We start from the raw sequence: 25,995 nt of genomic DNA, 5'->3' as shown, positions 1-25,995 counted from the left end.
TTCTGTCAAGGTAAGTAGCTCTCAATCTCATAAGGTTTACTACTAAGGCAGTCTAAAATGGCATGAGGGGACATTGTGGGGTGATGAAAATGTCCTGTTGTCATTGTGATGGTAGTTACTCATACACTCATCAATCACTTGAAATAGGTAAGTTTATTTTATGGAAATCATACCCCTCCCTGTACTCGGGCTTGAACCCAGGGCACTCTGCCACTGAGTCAGCACCAGCCCTTCTTATTTTTTATCTTAAGACAACTACTCAAGAGGCTGAGGCAGGAGGATTGGAAGTTTCAGGCCAGACTCAGCAACTTAGCAAGACCTCATCTCAAAATAAAATAAGAAGGGCTTGGGATGTAGCTCAGTGGTAAAGAACTTCTGGGTTCAATCCCTAGGACTGCAAAAACGAACAACAAATACCCTCTTCTTTCCTGATAACAAAACCCATTTCAGTCAGATACTACTGCACCCAAAGGAAAAGTTACACTTTACTAAACCAGTGCATTCCCATTTCCTTAGATAGTGACTGGTCCCAGACCAACTGCCACTTGGCCTAGTTCTGATCAATGAGATGTAAAGAGATCTTCTGACTGGAATGGCTTGGAAAGCTCTTATTTTCTTAACTAAAGTGGGAAGAATCTTCACTGGCTGGCTCTTGTCTCCTTGACTTTCCTCATTAGAAGGTGGAAAGAAAAAAGGAAATGCAGCAGCCACCTGTGATCATGAGGCAACAAGCAAAGATAAAAGTCAACATACTGCAGATGGTGGTCAACCCAGTGCCTGGGTCCCTAACTATCTAGAGGTACACTAGCTTTGGACGGTCTGTCCCCTGCATTTGCATGTTATATGAGAAAAACAAACCTCAATTTGCTTAAACTAGTGTAGTAGAATTTTTGTTTCTTGTAGCTTAACATATTCTTGGTATGATGGAACACATCAAAAGTATAACACCGAATGAGTCAAAGCACCAAAAAATGTTCACTTCTGAGTACAAAGGGACTAAAAACAATCCAAATGAACATAAGACAACCAAATTAGGAGTATTTATTATACAAATGTGAAAACCTATACGTTCTTAGCTGATGATATATACTTGATTAAAAAGTCTTTTAATTTGGATATATGCATCATTTCCTTCATTGTGGTATCTCTACTTCTCAGATGTATTAATCCATTCTCCAAAGTAGTTTCAGTAATCAAAACTGTGAAGAGGATACTCATTTCATCATACCTAAGAAAAGAGCAGAGCAACAAAACACATGAGCACAAACCCACAAACCCACACTACCAGCTTCAACCACAACCATGCCACCCCCAAACTCAAGGTCAGGGCCTGGGAGCTGAAGTCGAAAAATACAATATTTTTTGTTTCTGAATCATCTTCAAAGCAAAATTCCTAGGGTTTGTAATTTATTGTAATAGGGGAAGTCTTAAGTCTTAAGAGACTAAAACTCTCCATAAACACTGACGCCTCAACACATCCTTTGGGGTGATACTGTGGACGAACCTCATAATAACCGCAGCCTTTTGGAACTTGGCTGTAATTCAAGAACAATGATTTTAAAGTCTAGTATAATAAACAAGGTTATAATAAAGATCAGTTATACAGCAAATTATACCAAATACATGCATTCTTTATAACTTAGCATGCTAATAGTTTCTAATTCAGCAATCACTGAACATATCTAAACTGGCCTTTCTGCTTACCAAGTCACACTATCTCATTAAATGCTTATTTTCTTTGTAGGATCCCATCAAAAACTATTTTATCTATTTGGTTGTTTGTTATCTATCTTGTCCTACTAGAATATTAGCTTCACAAGACCAGGAAACTTTGTCTTGTTCAGTACTACATCAAAGTGCATAAGACACAGTAGGTGTTTAATAATAAATATATGGATAAAAATATGTGGGGACAATAAAGCCTGAACCATATAAATAATAACTATAACTTGCTATAACCACATGACTCAAAGGATAAGATTTTAGAACCCATGAGGACTGGGAAGTTCAAGTAACATCTCTTCATTTGATATATGATGAAACCGTTAGTTGTTCTATTTGGAGAAAGCTATTTTTCTGCAGACATTATTCAAAAGGTAAATTTTAACAAATTCAAAATACAAATTTTCAGAATACTTTACCCAAAAGACCTGAATTCAATACCCAAAGGTAAAAAAATAAATAAAAATATACCTAAAGGAAAAGAATGAATCACTTTTATTAATGAAACAGCAGAACTAGCAAGATTAGATAAAGGGAGATCAGTTAGGAGATGATTTTAATAATCTAGACAAAAGATACTGGTAACCTTAACTTGGGTGATAACTGTGAAGACAGAGATGTGGACTTGACATCTATGTAGGAGGCAGGCTGACATCTCTTTGGTGCACCTGTGTTTTGGCCACAACCTGTTGCATGAGGTCAGGTGTGGAATTTTCCACGTGCGAAACGTCAGAAAGTTTCGGATTTCAGAGTATTTCAGGTTTTGAAAGTTCAGGTTAGGGGTGATTGACCAGTAGCCAGTTTCAGTCTTGAGCAATCTGGTGAACAGAAGTGCCAATTCCTGAGAGGCCTAGCGCTCTGTGCTTGGCTAGAATTCTCTTCCACTTAATCTCAGAATGAGCCAAAATGACAGCAAGGAAAGGCATCCCGTTCATGTTCCTTGAGTCCTGACTCAACGAATGCATCTAATATACATAACACCATCCCTGTTTGACAAACTGAGGTGCACGTACTTTATGACATGAAGTTTTGGAACTGCACACAGCACGCACTCAAATACACCTGCTGTTCCCTGCTACAGCAATCAACCCATTTTGACCCATCATCCCAGAGGTGAAACTTAAATTGAGCAATAGATATACCACATATGGGAACTTTTAAATAATTATTATGTTTTTAGAGGTCTATATAGTCTTTTGAGAAAAGTAAATGATTACAGTGTTTAAAAAATATAATTTCCATATATATATGTGAAAATGTATATAAAATATAAATTCTAGATTATGACTCCAACCTATTTTAGTACACCTCTGTCAATTTTGTTGAAATATTTTCAGAATTGAAAACTTGGGACTTAATGGGTTGACTAAAGGGCACATGGCTCTATAAAAGTGACAGTAAGAAATAATTTTGTTTAAAGATCGATTTAAATTATCATTAACTAAAGACACATACAATCACTGGAAAAAACATGTTTATTAATGCAAGGAAAATAATTCTTACTTTGAATAAAGTTGTTCCAATGAAGATGGCATGGTTTCCAAATATCCAGGCCACACAGAAATTCCACTTTCTAGCAATTCATTATATAGCCCTTGACAAACCTGAAGAAAAATATAAAGACTTCCAATATGAAAAAAATAAAGAGTGTCCTATTTTTGTGAAACCACAAATCATCTTCTTTAATCTCTAAAATGGGTAGTAAGCCAGGTGTGGTGACACACACCTGTGATCCAGCCACTTGGGAGGCTAAGGCAGGAGGACCACAAGTTGAAGACAGTCTAGACAATTTAGCAAGACCCTGTCTCAAAATAAAATAAAATAAAAAGGAGCGTAGCTCAGTGGTAGAGCACGGGCCCAGCATGTGCAAGGCCCTGAGTTCAATCCACAGTACTGCAAAAATAAACAAAGAGGCATTAATATCACATATTTTTTAAAAATCTTTACAGATTTATTTAGGGTTGATTTGAGGATGCAAGAAGCACTGATCTCACCCCTAGAGAACTTTCCACCTTTGGAGAAGCCTTGCAGGGTCGGTGGGGAGATAAAAGCTCTAGAGTCAGATTTATCCCATTCTAATCCCACTTTTGCCACTGTGTGGAGTTATTTTCTTTTTGCCTTTCTGGATCAGTTCTCTGTCCTTTCTTGGGTCCTTTCTGTGTCCAGGCAAGGCTGACCTCTTTGGACTGTGTTACTCTAGCTCTCTTGCCCTCTGGCATCTGTTGGGTTCACATATTAATGTTTATAAGTTACATATTATGTACATATTGTATACTTTATAAGGTGTATATTTCCTTTGAAAATGAAATTAAGCATTACAAACTGCATATTAAATACAAATCTTCTGAAAGATATATCAAATAAGAATTTTAAATCATTATCATTCAAAACAAACTCAATTAAACCAAAACTGATTCTATCAGACAAAATACAGGTCCAAAGAACAATATTAACTCTAAACTCACAAGAGAGTTGAGAACTGAGCCCTAGGATCATGCTACTATTATCAAGGCAAGGGAAGAGCCAGGGGGGAAAATGTGAGAAAAATCAGCAGCATGGAATTCCAGAAGCCAGCTACAAAAAATGTTCCAAGAGAAGACACTAGTTTTAGTGGAATGCTGGAAACAAAGTCTGACTGGAAATGGAAAAGTCATGATAATTAAATGACATAGTAAACCTTACTGATTTCTCAACATGCAGTAACAAAGCAAAACAAAGGAAAATTTATAACAGCCAGAGGGTGCCTTGTCACCTGGGCACTTCAGACACAGGGGTTTTAGCCACACCCCACCTCCCCTCTGGTGACAATCAAAAATGCCTCCAGATATTACCAAATGTGGTCCTTGAGAGCAGTTTCTCAAACCCCAGGAACTTGAAGCTACAAGGGCCTGGGGCACAAGCCATTGTCCTCTTTGCTTGGTTCACAGCTGCCACTTTACAGACCTCACCAGGGTGGGTCTTAGTATCCACAGAAATGATGACAGCTGAAGGAATATCAGGAAAAAACTAAAAACCAACGCCCTGATTTTCGCAATAATACTTAATCATTAAACCAGATAGTTTAGGAAAATCAAAATCACTGATCTAGAGCCTTTGCTTATAACACCAACAAGTATTAAGTTAAAAGGGAAAGAAATAATTCATTAGACATCTGTACACATTTTTTAATTCCTAAAATTGTGTGGGGGTTTTTTAAATTTATTTTTATTTTTTATTTTTTTTATATTTTGTGTTGCTGGGGATTGAATCCAGGGCCTTGTGCCGGCAAGCACTCTACCACTGAGCTACGTCCCCCCAGCCCCAGAATTATAAAAAATCAGTAAGATATGAAACTTAGTGGGCATGACTTTAATAGGTAAAATACACTGAATTGAACTCAGCTTCTTTTATACCACAGTTCAACTGTCTACAATTAACGGTACTTATCCAGAGTTCATTGTTTAATTAAAACATTTTCAAAAGTAAATAAAAATAAAATTCCAAGTGGCAAGCCCCAAGTTTACTTGGAGTAAGAGTCGTAATGAAAATCACGGCATGTGTGTAAACTTGCCTGTCTTAGCTCCGAGGTGGGGCCTCTTCCCACATCCAGAGCAACCTTCATAGGGACCAAGCAAGGGTGGAGTTTAAGGACCTAGGGCAATTAAGGGGTGAAGGGAGGAAAACATAATTAACACAAAAGGAAAAATCCCCAAGGGTTAGTTTCCCAAGTCCAGCTCTGAAATACCAAAAGCACCTTTCTATGAAGGATTTTCTTCCTCACAAAGGAGTTCCCTGTGAGCTGGAGAGAATCGTAGAGGTAAGCCAGCACGCCTCGGTCCAGATCCCCACTCACAGACAGGACACAAGGAACCACGTTTTTCCGTCCATCTCGGCCCTTCACAGAAAAATCGAGTTATCATGTTAGCTGAACTCTTTGTTAAAATTATATATTTCAGAATGACACAATCAGAATACAAAATTATGAATTCATTTTACAAAGCATCCAGTCTAGGCCAGGCCTGTGCTAGGCATGGGGCACATTCCGCGCTCAGGGAGTTCAGACTTCATGAGTGGGTCCCAGGCTGCCAGGTTACGATCAGCTGTGAACCTGCACCACAGCAGTGCCAGGCTCTGCTCCCAGAGAGGGTGGACTCGGCTGCGGTGGGAGCAAGTGTTTTCAGTGCTTCCCAGGTGAGAATGGTATTTAGAAAGGGAACACTCTAAGGAAAATCTGTTTGAAGAGTATTAAAAAGGTCGGAAGAGCTCTTGCAAGGGGTGTTGGTGTGCTTAGGAAAAGGAATTTAGAGTGTAATTTTCTGGAAATATAATTTCATAACATATAATTGATTTATATTTAAAATATAATTTTCATAATAAACACCTCTTGAGAACTTGACTTTTGGGTTAAAGCTATAATTATTAATATAAAATATAATAAATACATCACATACATCAAGTATTGATAAACATTTCTTTTAAACTGAAGAATTATCTCAAATATTAAAATATTTCAATTTAAGAAGTTTTAAAGTTTTATATAATAGCAGTTCTTTTTTCTTTTCTTCCTATTATCACTGTTTATCTGAATATTTGTTCTTTCTTTCTTTTTTTTTTTTTTTCCTGCAGTGCTAGGTATTGATCCCAGGTCCTCATACAAGTTAGGTAAGTGTTTTACCACTAACATACATCCCAAACCCTTTATATTTTTTATTTTGAGACAGTCTTGTTAAGTTGCTCAAACAGGTCTTGAACTTGCCATTCTCCTGCCTCAGCCTCCTGAGTAGATGAACCCGACTGTGATTATTTTTGAATGCTTAAAAAACAACTGAAACCCTCAACTTCTTTTAATTATCCATGATCAGTCTTCATTAATACATACATATATATATATACTGACATTTGAACTGCGTATGACACTTCAAAGATTAAAAACTTGCCCTCAAAGAGCAGTGTACTTTCTGATACCTGGAATTCTAATCTAATTCCATTAACAGCTGATATCTGTCACACATTTATAGAACTGATAATGAGTATGATAATTCTAAGGCACTGCAAGACTCTGTGGTGCCATCTGAGTCAAAGAAACATTATTAAGTATTAAGAATGCTTTGTTTTCCAACATTTTAAAATTGAATATCCATGGATGTCAAGCTATCCAATGGCAACTGGTCTTAGCTAGAATATCTGATATCTGATTTCTCACATCTTCCAGAATGAATTTCTTTCTATCTTAGCTCTTCTTCAGCCATTACTAATTGCTAGACTGTTTTGCTTTTTGCAGAGCTGGGGGTCGAAGCCTGAGTCTCACACACACTAGGCAAGTGCTCTACCCCTGAGCTACATTCCCAGCTCTTAAAGTCAAACACTAAATGGCAGAAATTCTATTTAACAATTTACAATATATTCAATGAATAATGAATAATTCTGTGAACTATGGAAACAGAAGAACAATTTTGTGGAAGAGCAAAAATCATGCAGTAGAAAACGTTCCATTTGTGAAAATTACTCCAATAAAGAATATCATGAGCTGGGCACAAAGGCACACACCGATAATCCAAGCAACTTGGGAGGCTGAGGCAAGAGGATTGTAAGTTTGAGGCCAGCCTCAGCAACTTAGTGAGGACATAAGCAACTTAAAGAGATCCTCTTGAAACAATTAAAGGGACTGGGGATGTAGTTCAGTGGTTAGGCACTCCTGGGTTCGATCCCCAGACCAAAATAAAGACTATCATATGACTAAATAGCCATGATATAGAATCATCATTAAATCACTATTCACAAGTTTGAATTGGTCTTTATAATAATTAATGAAGTAAGTTTCATTTGAAAGCTGAAAATGAAGTGTGATCTTCATGGAATTATGGAAAATGTTCTCGAATAAGCTAATTATTTACAGGTATTTTATTCACATTTCAAATTTAATCAGTTTTCTATTCATTATACAGAAACTATAGGTTGAGCATTTCTAATGTTAAAATCAAAAATCCAAAATGTTTTGAGTACTGACACCCACAAGTAGAAAATTCCACACCTGGCCTCATGTGATGGCTCAAAGTCAAAACACAGGCACATGAAAATTGTCTAAAATGATCTGCAGGCTATGTGAGTAAGATGAATGTGAAACAGAAATTAATCTCATGCCTAGACTTGGGTCCCACTCCCAAGATATCTCATTATGTATATGGCAAAAATTCCAAAAACTAAAAAAGTCAGAATTCAGAACATTTCTAGTCAATCTGTACTACATTTTCATTATTATAGCATCTTCAAGTCTCAGGCACCTTTTTTCACTGGAAGACTGCATTAGCCACCCACAGCACATACAACTCCCACCTGTACACTGCCGAAAATTGTGCATTCAAAACTGCACAGGGTGAAGTTTTGGAAGGCAGGGTCCCTTCTCTTTAGGGATTATGTCATATGTTTAAATTTTAGAAAATTTTGTTTTATTTTATCAAGTATAAGAAGCATTGTTTTTTTTTCCCCCTTGCCAGGGCTGAGCTTTTAAAGCTGCCTGGTACATCCAGCTCAGGAGGTCAAGGGTCAACTTTCTGGCAGAGAAGGGAGAAGGCCAAGTGGACAGGGCCACACTTTCTCCTTCCCTGTGTTCTGTTGAGAGCACTGGGCGAGGGGGCTTTCACAGAGAGAAAGCACATTCAGGATATAGTTTTCCAACCAGCCTCTCCTCCTTCTTCCTTCACCTAGATGAAACATCCATCCAGAGTGTAGGGGTAGGAGGACTGGTATATCTGGGGCTGAGCTTTGTCTAAACATGGTAGGAAGTATAGTTACATACAACAAATGAAAAATAAGTAAATACACTGAAAATACTTGGTGCCAGGTTGCTCACTGTCAGAGAAGAGAATTATACATTTGCAGAGAGATCACGATAGCAAAACTATGGAACCAACCTAGATGCCCTTCAACAGATGAATGGATAAAGAAAATGTGGTACATATACACAATGGAATATTACTCAGCCTTAAAAAAGAATGAAATTATGGCATTTGCAGGTAAATGAATGGAACTGGAGAATATCATACTAAGTGAAATAAGCCAATCCCAAAAAAACAAAGGCCAAATGTTTTCTCTGATAAGCAGATGCTGATCCATAATGGGGGATGGGTAGGGAAGAATGAACTTTGGATTGTGCAAAGGAGAGTGAGGGGAAGGGAGGGGTAGGTGTGGATAGGAAGGACAGTGGATTGAGACAGACATTATTAACCCATATACATTTATGGAAAAAAATAAGAAAGAAATATATAAAAACAATTTGCAGAGGGAAACTAAAATAACCTCTAAAGCACTGGACTGCAATTTGAAGAACTGATATGAACACCTAGATTTTAAGAGATACAAGCATAGAGGTTAAGTGTGTAAACACATTCATATGCAATCATCTACAACACTTCCTACATGTACCCATGAGAGGGCCCAAAAGCAATGATATCTGGTTATAAGGAATATACCTCATGGCAAAATCTGTTTTTAAATACATTTCCTTTAATAGGAAATGGCTGACTCTATAGCCAGGTGAAGAAAATCTAAGATGATCTTCATATTTTTAGGACAATTTGTTATAAAAAGTAAGAAAGTACTAACAGAGAGGAAACACGTCAAAAGGACACTGGAAGGCTGGGGACGTGGCTGAGTGGTAAAGAGCTTGTCTCATGTGCCTAAGGACTGGGTTCGGTTCCCAGCACAGGGGGAAAAGAAAAGGACACTGGAAGTGTCTAGGACAATCTGGAAATCAAAATAAATAATGACAGTAACAAATTGGACCCATGAGAAAAACAGAAATATGTGAATCCATACCAATACAAGAAAATGAATAAATGGGGAAGGAGGAAAAGTTCTACCCTATATATAGTATACTGCTGACCAATAAATGTAGAAGTAATAATGAAAGTATAAAAAATTTTGACAAACCTCATAGTACTAGCTTATTTGGGCAAAAATCATCAATGGATGCTGCAAAATTTAGGGACAAAGAATTTATGTATAAAAAAAGTATCTGCCACCAAAGACTTATTAATACTTATCAATGAATATAAAATGCTTATTAGCTTTAGAGAAACCTGGTAGATACCACCTGAACCAAGAGATTGATGCCATGTGCCTTCCAATATGATGCACTGGGAAGAGGCAGCAAGTCTTCTGTGGTAAATCAGACAAATCCACACCAAGGTCATTCTACAAAGCAACTAGCCCATACACCTTTAAAGTGCCAAGGTCATGAAAGATCAGGAAAGATAGAGTCATGTGAAGCAGACTATAGGAAATACATGATCCAGGATTAGATCCTAGGCCTATAAAGGTCATTCCAAGGCCTACCAATTAAATCCAAAGGGTTCTGTGGAATGGATAGTAACAATGGATTACTGCTAATCCTCACTCTGATGGCTGCACTGTGGTTATATAGGTATCACCTGAAAAATACACACTGAAATATTAAGGGGTCTTGGGAGGTCTGCAATCATTCTCAAATGGTTCAAAAATGATCCCAGAGAATCTGCGTAAACAACATACAGGAGCTCAAGTTAAAACGTACGTGTAATTTAGACACATTTCCAGGATACATGTGTAAAAGTTCTTGATCCCCTAGATTCCACAGGGTTTCTATTGGCTCCTTTCCCCAGGGAAAATTGTAGTAAAGTTTGTTTCCTTTTCGTCCCTCTTCATCCTGACAATCACTGCTGCTGAAGTTAGATGGACTCATGGCAAACTGGAAAAGAAAGTTGGTCTTGTTAACTTGTTACCACTAATCCCCTAATTAATCCTAAGAATTAAAGTTGCCTAAGACTCTATCCAGCAACTGACTGAAATCAGTCAAGTCTCAAGTAAAACTTCTGAAATTTAATTAAGTATGCATGAGTATACTGCTAAATATATTGGTTTTCAGTCTGTAAGAACTGTTGAGAAAAACTATTGACGCTACTTAGGCTTTTTGTGGCCAATGAATAAGAGGGGAATTTAAACATGAACTAAACAGGATAAAGAAAAAAGTATCAGATGGTCACTATTCTTAACTTTCTGTAAAGTGCTTGGTTATCTGTGATTTTCCCATTTAGTTTAGGTCAGAGTTTGGGATTTTTAAAAGTAGGGAAAAGGTAAGACAATAACAATACAAAAATCCTTCAACTCCTCTCTTCATTAGATAATAAAACTTGGTTTTAAACTATAAAGTCATTTTGACTAACGTGGAGCATTCAGAGGTAGGAAGCAAAAGTTGAGGCTGTGAAAGAGGAAAGGGTTGAGGTCTACCCAGCAAGGAATGCCAGGAGAGGGGTCTGAATTCTACCTTGTCTTATTTTCTCAGTACTAAGGATTGAACCCAGGGCCCCAAGCATGCTAGGAAAGTGCTCTGCCACTGAGTACCCCACTTCCTCAAGTCCTTCTTATTTTTTATTTTGAGATAGTGTTTGCTAAGGTGCCTAGGCTGAACTTTATTTTTGTGGTGCTGGGGATTGAACCCAGGGCCTTGTGCATGCAAGGCAAGCACTCTACCAACTGACCTATATCCCCAGCCCCAGGCTGAACTTTAACTTGCAGCCCTCCTGTCTCAGTCTTCTGAGTAGCTGGGACTGGAGTGCACCACCATTCCTGGCTTGAACTCTATTTTCTTATTAACAACAACATTTGAGCTCAAAAAGTGTCTTTACCAAAGTAAGCCTATAATCTGGAGCAATGAAAGTCATTACAAAAAGTTTTTATTTGTATTTGCTCATTTATTATAGCTAATTTCTTACATATATAATGCAGCTACATCAAATCCAAGTTAATTTGTCACACAGAAGTATTATTTCTGACAATTAAGATAATTTAGTTATTAACTATAAAGTTATTATTGTAGTACCTTTCTCCACCACAGGAGTCGATGACGCAACCAGAAATCAAGCCACTGACTTGAAGTCCTTGCAGAGGTAAACCATACTAGTGAAGCTTCAGTCCTCTCACCAATTCTTTAGACATCAAAAATATCAGAGTTAGTTCATCTGAAAATTATATAATTTATCCCGAAGTGGAAATAACTGGTTCTGGACTATTTAAATACAAGGCTAAGTTATTTGCCATATTTTGTACCTTTTAACACCACTAGGAATCTGCTTTGTGTCAGAAACAGGATGAAAACAAATTCCAATCTGAGCAAGGCCATAAGGTAGCCTCTTGTTTACCAGATCCAGGCAATTAACATACTGCTCCAAGGCACCTGTCAAAAAAACACACCAGTCATGTACAAATCGATTCTGGAAACCCAAATTATTTTCATCAATTTACAGACAAACTAACAGTATAATGCTAACACAGCAGGGTAAGTACCATGGAGTTAATAGACAGATCTTAATTACCACTTACTTTTAGGTAGTTCCCCCCAACCTGCTAGTTTGAAGAGTTTCAAATCTGAAGAAAGTTGAAATAGTAGACACTTGGATATAATAAACACCTGCATATCCTTCACCAGTATTCATCAATTATCAACATTTTGCCAGGTTTTCTTTTTCTTATTCTCTCCCAAACACTTCAACATGCAACTCCTAAAAATATTTTTAAAAAAATATTCTCGGGGCTGGGGTTGTGGCCTAGCATGTGAGGCACTGGGTTCAATCCTCAGCATCACTAAAAGTAAAGGTTCACTGACAACTAAAAAAAAAATTTAAAAATCTCTGCATACCTTTATTACACCTAAAACTTAACCACAGTATCGTTCAGCATATGGTGGATATTTTGTTCTGTTACCCAAAAATATCATTTTTTGCTCTTCTCTTTCTTAAGGTTCATGTACTGCATTTTAGGGTTCTTCAATCTTTCCACTGAGAAGACTTCCTGACTCAACTTTGCTTTCTTTTTGCGGGGGACAGGGGAACTGGGGATTGAACTCAGGGGCACTCCACCACTGAGCCACATCCCCAGCCCTATTTTGTGTTTTATTTAGAGACAGGGTCTCACAGAGTTGCTTAGTGCCTCGCTGTTGCTGAGGCTGCCTCCTCAGCCTCCTGAGCTGCAGGATTAAATATGTGCGCCACCACGCCCGGCTTCAACTTTACTGGACAATAACTGAGTCCAGACTGTCATACATTACCTTACATTTGTGATTTGTCTACTGTTTTCTTAAAACTAAATTTGAGCTAATTATATTTTAGCAGGAATGCACAATTATTCCAATACTGACAAAACCAAATAAGATTATTTAGTTAAGGTAGTAAATATCTACTCCCCAACAATATCCTGCTTCCCAATCATCTCCCATCTGATATTTTAGAATTCACTGATGATCCTTGCTTGAATCAACTATACTGGGAACTATATGATTATTAAATGGTGATTTTTCTCAGCTACTTTTCCTCTTACATTTATTGTATAGCTTCTGTAAAAACAAATGCTTCCTCTGCCCCTTCTTCACCCTTGGCCTCATTGCTTATTATTGTTATTTTTTTAATTAACACTATGGACTTTCAGATTTATTTTACCTGGTATGTTATGATCCATTGTGATTATTTTTTTAAATGCTCAAATTGTGCAAAATCAAGCCAGTCTCTATGTCCTCTGACATGACCCACTAGTCTTCAGGCCAGTCTTTGCTTTCTAGTCCCATTAAGTGTTCCAAACTCACCTAGTACTTTCTCTGCCATTTCCCCAAGCACTATTCATTTCAGAAACCAAGACCTGGGAGCTAGGTATGCTCACTGCTATGGAATGTCATTGCTTCTATGCTCTTTCAATGAAGAAAGTCAGGAAATATGTATTTTCACAAGAGTTCATGCCGATATTCCCAGTTCACATTTAACATTACCATTTATTCTTGCCTTCCTTTTTATTTTTGCCTTTTCTCTTACAGTGAAAATCTTGGTTCCAATAACATTTGCCTATTTGTTTTATCCTCTAATGTACATAAAATAGTTTCAGAGTTCAAATTATAATATTCCTACTTAGAATTGTAAAAAGTTCAAAATAAACATCTTTGTTGTTCTTTGTGCACTCAGACTACAGCTCAGTAAATTACAACACTGTATGTTACTTGATTTAGGAAAACTAAATTGTAATGAGAGATACTGGTCAAAAATTATGTTAAAATCTGGGTAAAGACAGGGCAGTTACCAAGGCAGAAGGGAATGTGAGGGTCCAAGATCTGGAAAGTAGGGAAGAGCAGAGAGGTGAACTCAGTATTTAGTGCTGCTTTTCAAATTCCCAAGTAACAGAGCATCCTGCTAAATGCTGGGACTGGGAAGTACAAAATTTGTCGTTTTTCATCCACCAAGGAGGATCAGGCCTTGTAAACACCTTAGCTTTCACTGGGGACACTAATAAGACTACACTCTAGGGGGCTGGGGAGATAGCTCAGTCGGTAGAGTGCTTGCCTTGTAAGCACAAGGCCCTGGGTTCGATCCCCAGCACCCCCCCCCCCCCAAAAAAAAAAAAAAAAAAAAAAGACTACACTCTAGAACAGAGGTGAGTGAAGATCTGGAAGAGAAGGAGAAGATGATACGCATCCCACCTTCTCCCCATTACTTGCCAGAGCATAAGTATATCCTCCTCCACCTATAACTTCAAATTATCTCTAAAACTTTTTATGCATGAATTACCTTGAATAACAGGAGAAAATTCCAAATGACCAAAAGCTCAGAGAAAAACAGATACCAGAAACAGACACATTAGAGTTATTATATATGAACTTTAAAACATGATTAATGTGTTGAAGAAAACTGATGACAAGATGGGGAAAAGGTCTAGCACATAATTAGTCACAGATAGACACAAATAGGGCAGGGCAGTATTTGGAGACAGAATGGCTAGGAATTTTTTAAAAGTTATAAGTAGAGGCTGTCCAACAGTTCTGACATGGGACAGACAGAAGAGCACAAGGGCACTTGGAACAGAAAAAGAGGCAAACTAAGTAAGTCTAAGCTAAAAAACACTAAACCACCAAAGGATTCACAATTAAATCAATTTAAGTTTCCTAAAGGCAAGAAAATGTCTGGCACATAACTAAATAGATGCTCTAATGAATGGATATCTAAGGAAGCCGTGTCTCATTTTCTGAATCTGCACCTGGAAGGATAGTGTTTTCATTTAACAAAGATAGGGGAAAAAATGATTTGTTTTGTGGTCAGGGTAAATGAGCAGATAGTGATTCAACATCCCAAAGTAAAGCCAACATGGAATAAAGTATTATAAACTGAAATCATCATATTGATGACCAATTTGTTTTTATTTGCTTTATTTCATTAAGGAAATTTTTAAAAGGATACAACATGGGCACAACTATGGATGTTTAGGATATTTTAAGTTACTCTATAGTACTAAAATGGCAAGTGCAGCATTTCACAAAAACGAGACCAAATGGCAACAAGTCTGTCCGATAAAGAACCGAAGGTCTTCTTTTTACTTTTAGAATCTTGGCATTGTGTTTGATTTTAAAGGCCAGTGATATCCCACAAGTTAATGTGTGTTGACTCAACAATCACTTATAAAGCTCAGTCTTAATAGTTGGCAAACGCAAACATTACCTAATGGGTCAAAACAGTTTGGCGATCAGTTTTCAGTAAGATTAATTTGGGGAGAAGGGAGGAATTTTTCCTTTTGCTTAAAAAAAAAAAAAAAAAAAAAAAACTCTCTTGATTAGTTAATTAGGTAACTGTGGAAATATTTGTAAACATTTTGTTACCAATGAGCAAATGGTTCAAACACTTAATTGAATTGAGGTCTTAATTCTAGGGCTGTTCAACTGAGCTGTAAAAATCTATGGGGTTGCTTGGTGAGGCTGACAGCCTGACTAGCTTCCTCCGTACAAATTCTTTAGGAAACAGTAATAACTCCATGGACCAATTCACTCCACGCAACACTTCAGAGAAACGAGACCCAGATAATTCCTTTGCATGGAAAAAAAAGGACCAGATGCAATCTCCAAACTCGAGCGAGATTGCCTTTCTACCCCAAACTTGTTTTTGAAGCATGAAATCGTGAAGAACCATACCGTGAAGAAGATTCTCCCGTAGTTTCCCAGAAGTTTTTAATAAGTTCTCAAGATATGCTACTAGCTGTTCCTTACTCAGTTCTTTGTCTTGCAAGATTTCTCGTAGAGTTTCTGCAGAAACTAACCTGAAGGCGCCGTCTCCAGGTTTGTGGTGGGGGGCGTCCACCGCGAAGACCTGCTCCCTGGACACCACCACCGAGGACCACCATTCTGCGGCCAGGTTCTTCCGCAGCTCTATGCCCAAAGTTCCAAAACCGGGGTGGCACCCGCTCAGAAGAGAATCTCGGCTAAGCTGCTGCTTAGTTCCGCTAAGAAAATGCCTTCTCTGACAAACCTCCAACAGCGCCTCACTCTCTGCAGACTCAGGCGCTTCTGTCTGCTCGCAGGCCCGGGGGAGCTCCGCGTGGGAGTTCAAGTGTCCTCGGAGGGAGTCACTCCTTTCCGTCAACCAATCGGCTTGCCCCCCTTCTATTCGATCCCCAAACCCAGAAAACAGACACCTGCAGACTTTACGGCAGGTCCTGATGGCTGCACTAGACCGCATCTCCCTCAACAGTTAAAAAGCACGATACTCCATCACTGTGAAGAACCCAATAAACTGCCACAAACTGGCAAAGCACGGGGACCTACACCGTTGGCGATGGAAGTGAGCATGCGCTGGAAGGGCCCACCTCCGGAAGTACACCACCACACTGACAGCCACTTCCGGCTTGCCCCGCCCGTTGTGGCTCTTCAGCCCTTTACCTTCTATCAGCTCTCCGTAGTTTAGTCGCGCCCCCCTCCCCCAGCCCCCCGCCAGCAATTGCTGGTCTTTTGGTCCTTCATCAGTACCGTTGTCCTCACCCACTTTTCACCAGCGTCCTGTAGTCACTTGAGTCACCTTTAACTTCTACACTTAGAAACCCGGAAAAACGACCAAAATTTATGTTCTCCAAATCACCAAATAAGCTTCTTGATCTTAGGGTGTCTACAAAAATAAAATTTGGTTCCTATTTTTAAAAAGGTTTTAACCACGTATGATTGTTTAGACCCAGGCTTTCAGGGCAAATGCTACCGGTAGCCTGCTCCTGTTCCATTTTTTTTTTCGCGGGGTGGGGGGGCGGGCGGTGTACCGGGGATTGAACTCAGGGGCACTCAACCACTGAGCCACATCCCCAGCCCTATTTTACATTTTATTTAGAGACAGGGTCTCACGGAGTTAGCTAAGCGCCTCGCCCTTGCTGAGGCTGACTTTTAACTCGCGACCCAGACAGCCTCCTGAGCCTCTGGACTAGAGTGGTCTTTTAGTAACTTTTTCTGAGGGTGCTGTGGTGCATGTGAAGGCGATAGGGCAGTTACTTCCAAAGGGGAGTCTCACACCAACAGAACCTATAACACATTGAATGCCTTAGGAACTGAGTGTGTCCAGCGATGTTTTAAACAAGCCCCTCCTGATGCAGAACCCCTAATGTACAAGCCAACTTTTATCCAAGGACTTTTGCCTGGGTTTACCAAAAAATGCAACGAGATTCCCAAGAACAGACCCATTGACCACCTACCTAGCAGACTTGTGATGACTTTACAACCTCCTTTTGAACAGGAAGTGACTTTAATTGCCCACATAGTGACAAAGTACAGTCAGAGAAAAATGGTCGATTCCAAAGTCCATCTCTCAACAGTTTTCCTTAGGGTGGTTCTGGAAACCTTGTAGAGATTAATAGGCCCAGTAGACAGGAACAAGCTACATTATAATAGGCTCCAAGGAAGGGGCTGTTTATAAAGGGTAATAACTTGGCAGTTCAGTTATATTTGGTTGTTGCCGGGCACAGTGGCACATAACTAATCCCAGGAACTCAAGAGGCAGATGTGTTTTGAGGCCAATGGGCCAGACCATGTCTCCAAAGGGCGCAGAACGCGTCTCAGTGGTCAAGTGCTCCTGGCGTCAATCCCCAATACGTGGGTGGGGACATTTGATCATGGGAAAGTGGTAGGGCAGGCTCAGGAAATAATTCAAGTGGGTTAACAAAAGATGGGTGGGGGAAGAAGGAAAACAATTGTAGTAATGTTTTTCTACACTAATTCACACTAAGGAAGAGGCTTCTTCGCAAATAAATAAAGGAAGAGAATGGGGAGGAAAAAAATCATTTATTAAAGACAACCACAGGCTGGACACAACACACATGCTAAAAAGTGGACTGTCTTTTAAAATTTCAAAGGTAAATAAAGGTATTTTTCCACAGCCCCACAATCATTTCCATTGTTTACAAATTAAAAAGGCCCATGTTGACATTAAACAATATGTAATAAAAGCTCCAACCTGTCCTGAAAGCTTTTTCTAAGTTAAAAATCATGAATAAAACTAACCATGCCATTGAAAACTATTCAGGGTACCAGCAGCTGAATTGTTTTCAATGTTTATTAGTCCTAGAAATACCATTTCCTATCACAGGCCCCATCCCAAGCATATTCTCTTTTTACATTTTGAAGATAAGGCATTAACATCAAAGCCTCAATTTAATCCTCAGAAATTTAATGAAGACTTCTTCAGACTTCCCTCATCTTGGGGTAAACATACATCAGACCCTATGGGAAGAACTAGTTCTAGTCACTGGTAAAATTAGAAAGGTCGGTGAACCAAAGTTGAATCTAAAGCTATCCCCCGGATCTTTTTTTTTTTTTTTTTTTTAGCAATAAACCCATGAAGATCTATATTGTACAATTCACTGTGCTTTTGGTGCCTCGTGATTAACTATTAATTTCAATGAGGTTTTTCCCCTTATAATTTAAGACCTCTAGAACTCCCTGAATTATGAAGATATTCATGACTCCCAGTATGACCAAGAGACCCGGAAAGTCTCTGAAGACGAAAATCTACAAGTAACCTGAACTAAGGACATTATGCAAATTTAACTAGTAAAGATTCAAACTCAGCTTTCAGGCGTAATTTTGGTAGTTCACAATACAGCCGAGCATGAATGTCATCTTTTGAAAAAGCAAGTTATTTGAAGCTCTCTATAAATTTCCCAAATGAACAGTCACCCATGTTGTTCTGATTCCAGATAGGTGCTTCTATTACCTTACTGGTTACTGGTTTTCATTCTAATAAGGAAAAGAGACTATTAAAAATGACTCCCTGATGTTGGAAGCTTACAGAAAGCTTTTAAGCAATTTAGTCTAAAATCATAAATTTATCTAAATTAATCCCATTTTTAAAGGGGCCTCCTGATTCTCATTTCCCAATGGAAAAAAGTCACTTAAAAAAAACAAAAACAAAACCCCAAAACCCCATACCATCTAAGCCAAGTTTAACATGACAACATGTGTAAAATAAAGTACAATTTCCACTTAATTCAGTCTTCAAATATCTTTTATTGGAAGGCCATGCATTGCCTTCATTTATTGTATTTCAAATCACTGTACAGTTACTTTTGTGAAAACACTGCCTGCATTTTCTAGTACAAAAAAAACCTAAAAATTGTTTCAGGAATGTAGAGAAATATCCAACTTAAATAGCGAAAAAGTGCACCATAATTACTGCTGCACTGCAGTCATTTCTGCATTTCCCATGTTTCTTAAATAACTATCGTCTGATAACACACAATATAAAGAGCAATTATGAAAAACAGACATTTACATATACTTCTAAAGTCTTATTGAGAATATCCTGTTGGCATTGGATAGCCAATCATAGGTGCAGCTGCAGTAGCAGGATATGCATATGCCTGTTGGTTCATACCATTGTGCATATTTGGAACATTACTTCCATATTGCTGAGTGCTGTCATAACCATTCTGGTAAGTCCCTGTTGGATTACCAGTCCTAAAACTGGTCTGTATACCAGCAGACACAAAATTACTTCCAAAGCTCCCATTGGTATAATTTGCAGCACTGTAAACACCATTCTGAGTTTTTGCCCCAAAATCTCTCTTAAGCAGACTAGAGTAACCTCTGTCATAATTTTCCCTGTCTCTAAAGGTATTAAATCCACCCCTTTTGCCCGCAGAGTATCTGTCCCGACGGTCATCCTTCATGCCTCCTCTACCCCTGGAACGACCTGTTAAGAAAATAATTGCAAATTGATCAATTAGGTCTATGGCACAAATTATTGCTAACAGAAGGAACTGGGTAGCTCTATTCATGCTAGGTTTGCAGGGAGTTTTACAAGTTCCCGAGAAATTTCGAAATTTTACTCACCCTCCAGTTCCACTTAGGTGGATTTGTAGATAATGATGTGACCCCCAAACTACCCATATTTCTTACTGAGGGTTGGCCTTACCTGAACCTCTGTCTTCGACCAATTGAAGCAACTTGGGATTAATTGCTTGATTAGCTTCACGAAGCACAGAGATAAGGTCGCTCACTTGCTTTATGTTATTAGGTGTAAAGAAAGTGTATGCTGTGCCTGTTTTGGTACTGCGAGCAGTTCTTCCAATTCGATGAATATAATCCTCTGAGGAGTTAGGGTAGTCATAATTGATGACAAATTTCACATCTTCCACATCTGTAAGGTGTTGCAGTGTGGCAAAATAGCAATGTACGGAGTTTTGCACACCACAACAGCCAGACCAAAAATAAAAAGTTAGACAATTGTATTCCCAAGAAGGTACGGGCTGCAAAAAATACAGTTAAAATGGTTATCCATTCTCTGTAGGAATACCATTGAGGTTGAAAAAAAAAAAAAAAAAAAAAAAAAAAAAGAAAAAAAAAAGAAAAAAAAAAAAAAGGAGGAAAAAAAAAAAGAAAAAAAGCACATGTCATCTGTATAGGTCATCGCCCACCCAGTGATAGCACCTGTTGAAAGGAATATGTATTCTCCCTAGCACGTTCCCAATCAGCAAGTCCCCTTACAGATCATCAAGTGACATCTGAATGCTTCTGCGCAGTAGGGCCACTTATAGTTTCACAGCAACCTCTTCATGTGCTCATTTTGAGGACCTTTGAATAAAAACGTACAAGGTCCTTTGCATTACACACTCATCAGAAGTTCAAAATTCTGGCCACACTGCTTGTCTTGCCAAGACCTTACAACCGCAGCTGCAAGAAAAACATACCTGTCCCCCAAAAGTTGTTTTTATGCACTGTGTCTCGTCTAGGCAAGCGCTTCCAAGAAGCCAGGATTCACTTGAGAATGTGTCTCTCTCTGGCAGGTCTCGACATGACGACTACTGTGTAGGTGAGGGAGGAACTTTCAAAGCACTGCTTTCTTTTCCCACTGACTAAGTGTGAGAAGTTGCTCCTGCTCTAGGTCTCATGTGCCAGTACTCACCAATTTGTAAAAGGCTTAGTACCTTTTAAAGCTGCTCTCTCCATTTCAAACTTGAACAAAAATTTCATTGAACATTGAAGTTTGGAAATATTTCTTCGACATTTCAGCAAACTCACTGAAACTCAAAGACCCACAGATCACAGTAAACAGTTTGAAACAATGCTGTACCATGGCAATCATGCAAAGCATGGGACAGAAGAAATACCACGGCAGTGAACTGTGAGGGTAACTTCCATTTTTTTCCCCCGGAGAGAACAGTTTATGGGGCAGAGGTGGTATGTTCTGCCCTTTGAAGATTACTGGCACACTTTCAGCTTTTCACCTCTCTAATCGACTGGAAGCAGCCAGCCGATCACTAGTCCTCCATCCCCCTCGAGTCCTCCGATTGTCATGCCTAGGCCTTGCCACAAAGACTGCACCTTTATGTGAAAAAAACTTAGAAAAAATGCAGAGGTTAAAGAAAGCAATAAACTTTCTTTAAAAAAACTACATGGAGATCTTCTGGGAAACCAAGCCATGAATGCGAGTTTGTACTAACCTAGCCCTCTGGAGGCCACATCTGTAGCAATCAGAATAGGAGCTTTTCCGTGTTTGAATTCTACAAAGGAAGGCATATATATATGTGTGACCATTAATCTGAGCAAAAAAAATCCAAATTAACAATAAAATTTTCATATTTTAAATACTTACCATTTAGAACCCAGTCACGTTCCTGTTGACTCTTGTCACCATGGATACCCATGGCAGGCCACCTAGGTTAAAAAGCTACATTAGTAGACTAACATTTATATCTGAGAGGGCACAGGTTATGGCTCAGTGGTAGACTGCTTGGCCTAGCATGTGAGACGCTGGGTTTGATCCTCAGCACCACATAAAAATAAATACAGGTATTGTGTCGATCTACAAATAAAAAATATTTTTAAAAAAATCTGAGACAATTCTATTGTTTCTGGTAGCAGACCTCTCATTTCACCTGAAATAGCATATAATTTAACCTATCATGTGAACAGAGGAAGCCCACATACCCATCTCTCCTCATTTTTCTAGTAAGCTCATCACATCTTCTTTTGGTTTCAACAAAAACAATGGTTTTATTCTCCTTCTCACTCATAATCTCTTCCATCAGGCGAATAAGTCTAGAGATAAAAGAAAAATTTTGAGTTCAATACGTACACATTTACATTCTATAATTAAATTAAATGTACATGTATACATATCAAAAAGGAAACATCTACTAAACCACTTATGCAATTCTGCCCTTGGGATACATTACTTTCCTTTTCCTTTAGAAATATTAAATGATTAACTTAAAGTCACTTTTAAGAGGATCCATGAAACAATGATTCCTACACTGTATAAGATTTTTAAAAACAGTTAAACATAAAATGCTTACTTTTCATCCTTTTCTACGTCATGACATACATCCACAATCTGAAGAATGTTATGGTTTGCACTTAGTTCTAGTGCTCCAATATTTATATGAATATAGTCTTTGAGGAAATCTTCAGCAAGTTGTCTTACTTCTTTAGGCCAAGTCGCACTCCACATTAGGGTTTGCCTATCAGGCTGAAAGATGAGGAAGGAGAGATGAAATTGTACTCTTAAAAGAACTTAAAATTGAGTTTGAAAGGCAACATATACAACTGTGCTTACTCTTATTTGATCCACAATTTTCCTTATTTGGGGTTCAAAGCCCATATCAAGCATCCTATCTGCTTCATCAAGGACAAGGTAGGTTGTTCTTCTCAGATTGGTTTTCCCACATTCTAAAAAGTCAATCAGTCTTCCAGGTGTTGCAATACAGATTTCCACACCTTCAATTAAAACGGATAAAAATAACTATTAATATCTAGAACTTATGTCACTGCTAGGGATGAAGAGAACCTTATAAATTACATACCTCTCTCCAAATCACGTATCTGTGGTCCCTTGGGAGCACCACCATAGATGCAAGTAGACTTTAAGCGACAAGCTCTGCAGTATTCAGCAGCTACCTGCTGCACCTGCTGGGCCAGTTCCCGAGTTGGTGCCAGCACCAAACACTAAGGAAAAATAAACAGCTTTTTAAGCAGATCTAGATACTAGCTTTGTCTGTGAAGTTTTTTCTGGCTGGAGGGGTACTGGGGATTGAACCAGGTGGATACTAGCTTTAAATTGCTAAATTTACACTGGCAGATTATTTATGCTGTGTAATACAAGGTAGCTCTAGCTAAATTGGACAAAAATATTAACATCTCTATATTAAAGCACCACAAATTATTAAATCATTTGCTACATAGCCTATATCTCCACAGTATCGATCTGGTCAAATATTTTTAAAAAATATACTTACAATAGGCCCATCACCTCTCTCTAGGAATGGCTGATGATTGATGTGGACGATGGCAGGCAACAAATACTATTGGAAAGGGAGAAACACAAGAGGTAATTTTAAAATGCTATTTTTCCTTTCACTCCATCTTTGGCATATATCATCCATTTAACCCAAAAGTTACAATGTAATCCACTCAAAACTTACAGACAATGTCTTTCCAGATCCAGTCTGCGCTACTCCAACCATATCCAATCCACTTAGAGCAACTGGCCATCCCTGAGCTTGAATTGCAGTGGGTTCCGTGAAGTTTTGCCTTGCAATCACGTCCATGACGTTTGCTGCCATCAATACAGTCAATTTAGTAAAAAAAAAATTTTAAGGCCAAGACAAAGAAGGGAACATAAAAGGGGAAGGAATTTGAAAACTAGCACTACCAGGGAAGTTTGCTTCATAGAAATTCAGAACTGGCTTTGGACAGTTGTGACCTCTAACCGTAATTTCCTTGCTTCTTCTGTATGTCTCTACTTCTTGCTACAAAACAAATTAGGGGAATTAGTTAAGATTCTAAGTTTAAACAACCCCCCCCACTAATTAAAAAAAAAACTCTATAACTGACCAAAGTGAACTTTATCTATATCCACATATGAAAACCCAATACAGCATTAAACCACCTGTTCTATTATACTCACCCATTTTAAGAAGAAAAATTCAAAGCCACCTGTTTTCAAGTCATCTCTCTCCCTCAAGTCAAAGAACTAATTCTCTCCAAATTGGAGCTATTTTCAAGATACACATCAAATTTGTCATTTACTAGAAACCATAAGAAATTACTCACTGCTGTGCGCCTGGCCAAATCAGGGTGTTCCTGATAAAAATTCTTCTCAAACTTGGGCAACTCATCAAGATTCCACTTCTTTTTAACTAGTTTCTCCCCAGGATTTCCAAACTTCTTTCCAGATAGGGGCCCTGCCCTACTCCCTCCAAATCGAGGTGCACCAAACCTGAAATTAGGGAAAAAAAAGTTTTATAATTTCCAAATGTCCATAGGTTCATATATACATTCACTTACTACTATCCCTTAACACCAGCGAGAGCGAACTTCTACAAATATACAACTTTGAGTCCTTAAAGATAGGCTCATTACCTCTCCTTAGAGATAGTCATTCTCTTGACAGCCACAATTGGCATTCCCATAGTCCCAAGTACACGCTATTGAGGCCTAACTGCCAGCCTGGGATTTATCAGGTCGGAAACTGGCTGCCCAAATGGCAGAAGTTCAGATTACAAGGGCAGACAAGAGCTTGCAGCTACTATTAGTCTTTCCCGTGAGCTTAAGAATTAAGTAGGAGAAAGACAAGAAAGGCACAACCTAACAACGATGTTATTTTTACGGCTGTTTTCAAGCAAATCAGCTTTGGTGTTTATAGATAACGGGACAGCAATGGCAGTGAAAGCAGCCAAACAAGGAGGATGTTCGAGGGGGCACTCATGCAAGCGAATCGAATTGGGGGAAACCCTCAGAAGAGCTCCGGATCAAGGTAGCAAAATTATATAACGCGAGGAAAAAGAGAAGGAGGAGCCGGCGACTACCGGGGGAGGAGTCCCGGCCCGGGCGGAGCCGGCCGGGCGGCGTTCCCGCTGGGGCGGCGCTTCCCCCTTTGTCTCGCATTTCTCTCTGCGCCACATTTTCTCGACGCTGCCATTTTGAGCTCCTCCGCCGGGCGGGGTAACAAAGGCGCCGCCGCCATGTCCAAGGCCGGCATTTTGTGTCCGCGGCTCTGCCACATGGCCGATTCCCCCGCGCCGGCCACCCTCCCGCGCACCGACGGCCTCGGAAGCGGCCCCCCAACTCCCACACAACACCCGGTACCCCTAAAACCCCTCCCGAAAGGCTGCACCTATCGGCGGCGCCTTGGCCTCGACGCGTCGCGCTTTCCTCCCCTCGCAGAACGATCCCCTGGATTCCCAACAGCTGCTAAATCTGAGGCCCCGACGACTCCCTGCCCACCGCCACCGCCCCCCCAGCAAAAAAGCCAGCTTGAGGACAATTAACTGGCAAATCTCTCCTAACGGCTTTTACCTGAATATCAAAATGGCGCAAGCCTTCCACTGAGGCCCCAGACGGACCGAAAAGGCCGAGTTCCCACCCCGCCGCCCCCGCGCGCCGCCCCCCTCACCCGCCCTCCCATCCCCCACCCGCCGGGCCTGACAGGTCTGTTCCCACACTCACCCTCGATCCCGGCCGCGGTCTCGGTCACTCGAATAACCCGACATGGCGTCAATGGTTGCGGTTGGCGGGGAACGAAGAGAAGAGAATCGGGTGCGACGAGTCGCTGTTACTGGCCTCGGCTACGACGAAGCCTTGCGGGGGCGGCAGCGGCGGAGGAACCGCGATGACAACAACTGGAGCTAAACGACCAGAGACCGGTGGAAATGAATGAGGTGCCGGCCGCGTCCCGGCAGCCGGTTTTATAGTCTGGACCGCCTCCTCCACCGCAAAGAATGCTGGGAGCCGCTCTATGACCTAATCACCCCGCCCCCCGCGCAAAGGCCGCAACGCCCGCGGGCGTTCCGGAATCCGCCATGTTCTCACCCCTCCCCCCGCGACCGCTCCCTCACAGTCGCCCGGCTTTCGCCTCTTTGACGTCTGGGCCCATTAATCATTGCGATGCCTCATCTCGCAGTCTCTTAATTTCACCTTTTTTCTTGTCTTTCCACACCTCAAGCAAGCTACTCTGCCCTTTTTCAGGCCCAGCAAGGCAA

At 39.8% G+C, this 25,995-nt stretch overlaps 2 protein-coding genes across 3 annotated transcripts; both read right to left on the bottom strand.

The window, feature by feature from the left end:
* Positions 1-16,307, bottom strand: Polg2 (DNA polymerase gamma 2, accessory subunit). The gene is made up of 8 exons (XM_047542723.1): positions 15,674-16,307; positions 11,785-11,911; positions 11,558-11,663; positions 10,253-10,426; positions 5,456-5,596; positions 5,273-5,353; positions 3,226-3,326; positions 1-1,228 (listed from the first exon to the last, which is right to left on the bottom strand). The coding sequence occupies exons 1-8, from the start codon at positions 16,215-16,217 to the stop codon at positions 1,063-1,065; spliced, it is 1,440 nt and encodes a 479-aa protein (XP_047398679.1). The 5' UTR covers positions 16,218-16,307; the 3' UTR covers positions 1-1,062.
* Positions 16,308-19,001: 2,694 nt separating this feature from the next.
* Ddx5 (DEAD-box helicase 5) lies at positions 19,002-25,947 on the bottom strand. 2 transcript variants are annotated; one of them, XM_047543323.1, is made up of 14 exons: positions 25,931-25,947; positions 25,463-25,641; positions 24,068-24,233; positions 23,667-23,763; positions 23,437-23,570; positions 23,251-23,316; positions 22,819-22,960; positions 22,572-22,732; positions 22,312-22,484; positions 21,944-22,054; positions 21,609-21,670; positions 21,457-21,516; positions 19,929-20,153; positions 19,002-19,706 (listed from the first exon to the last, which is right to left on the bottom strand). In XM_047543323.1, exons 2-14 carry the CDS (start codon positions 25,504-25,506, stop codon positions 19,303-19,305), a joined length of 1,845 nt encoding a protein of 614 aa, XP_047399279.1. In that variant the 5' UTR covers positions 25,507-25,641; positions 25,931-25,947; the 3' UTR covers positions 19,002-19,302. The 2 variants fall into 2 exon arrangements, with proteins under 2 accessions (XP_047399279.1, XP_047399278.1); XM_047543322.1 differs by lacking the exon at positions 25,931-25,947 and having other exon boundaries at positions 25,463-25,680.
* Positions 25,948-25,995: the final 48 nt, after the last annotated feature.

Source organism: Sciurus carolinensis, chromosome 3 (genome assembly GCF_902686445.1).
Source record: "Sciurus carolinensis chromosome 3, mSciCar1.2, whole genome shotgun sequence".
NCBI lineage: Eukaryota > Metazoa > Chordata > Mammalia > Rodentia > Sciuridae > Sciurus > Sciurus carolinensis.
This window is presented reverse-complemented; position numbering and strand designations above follow the sequence as displayed.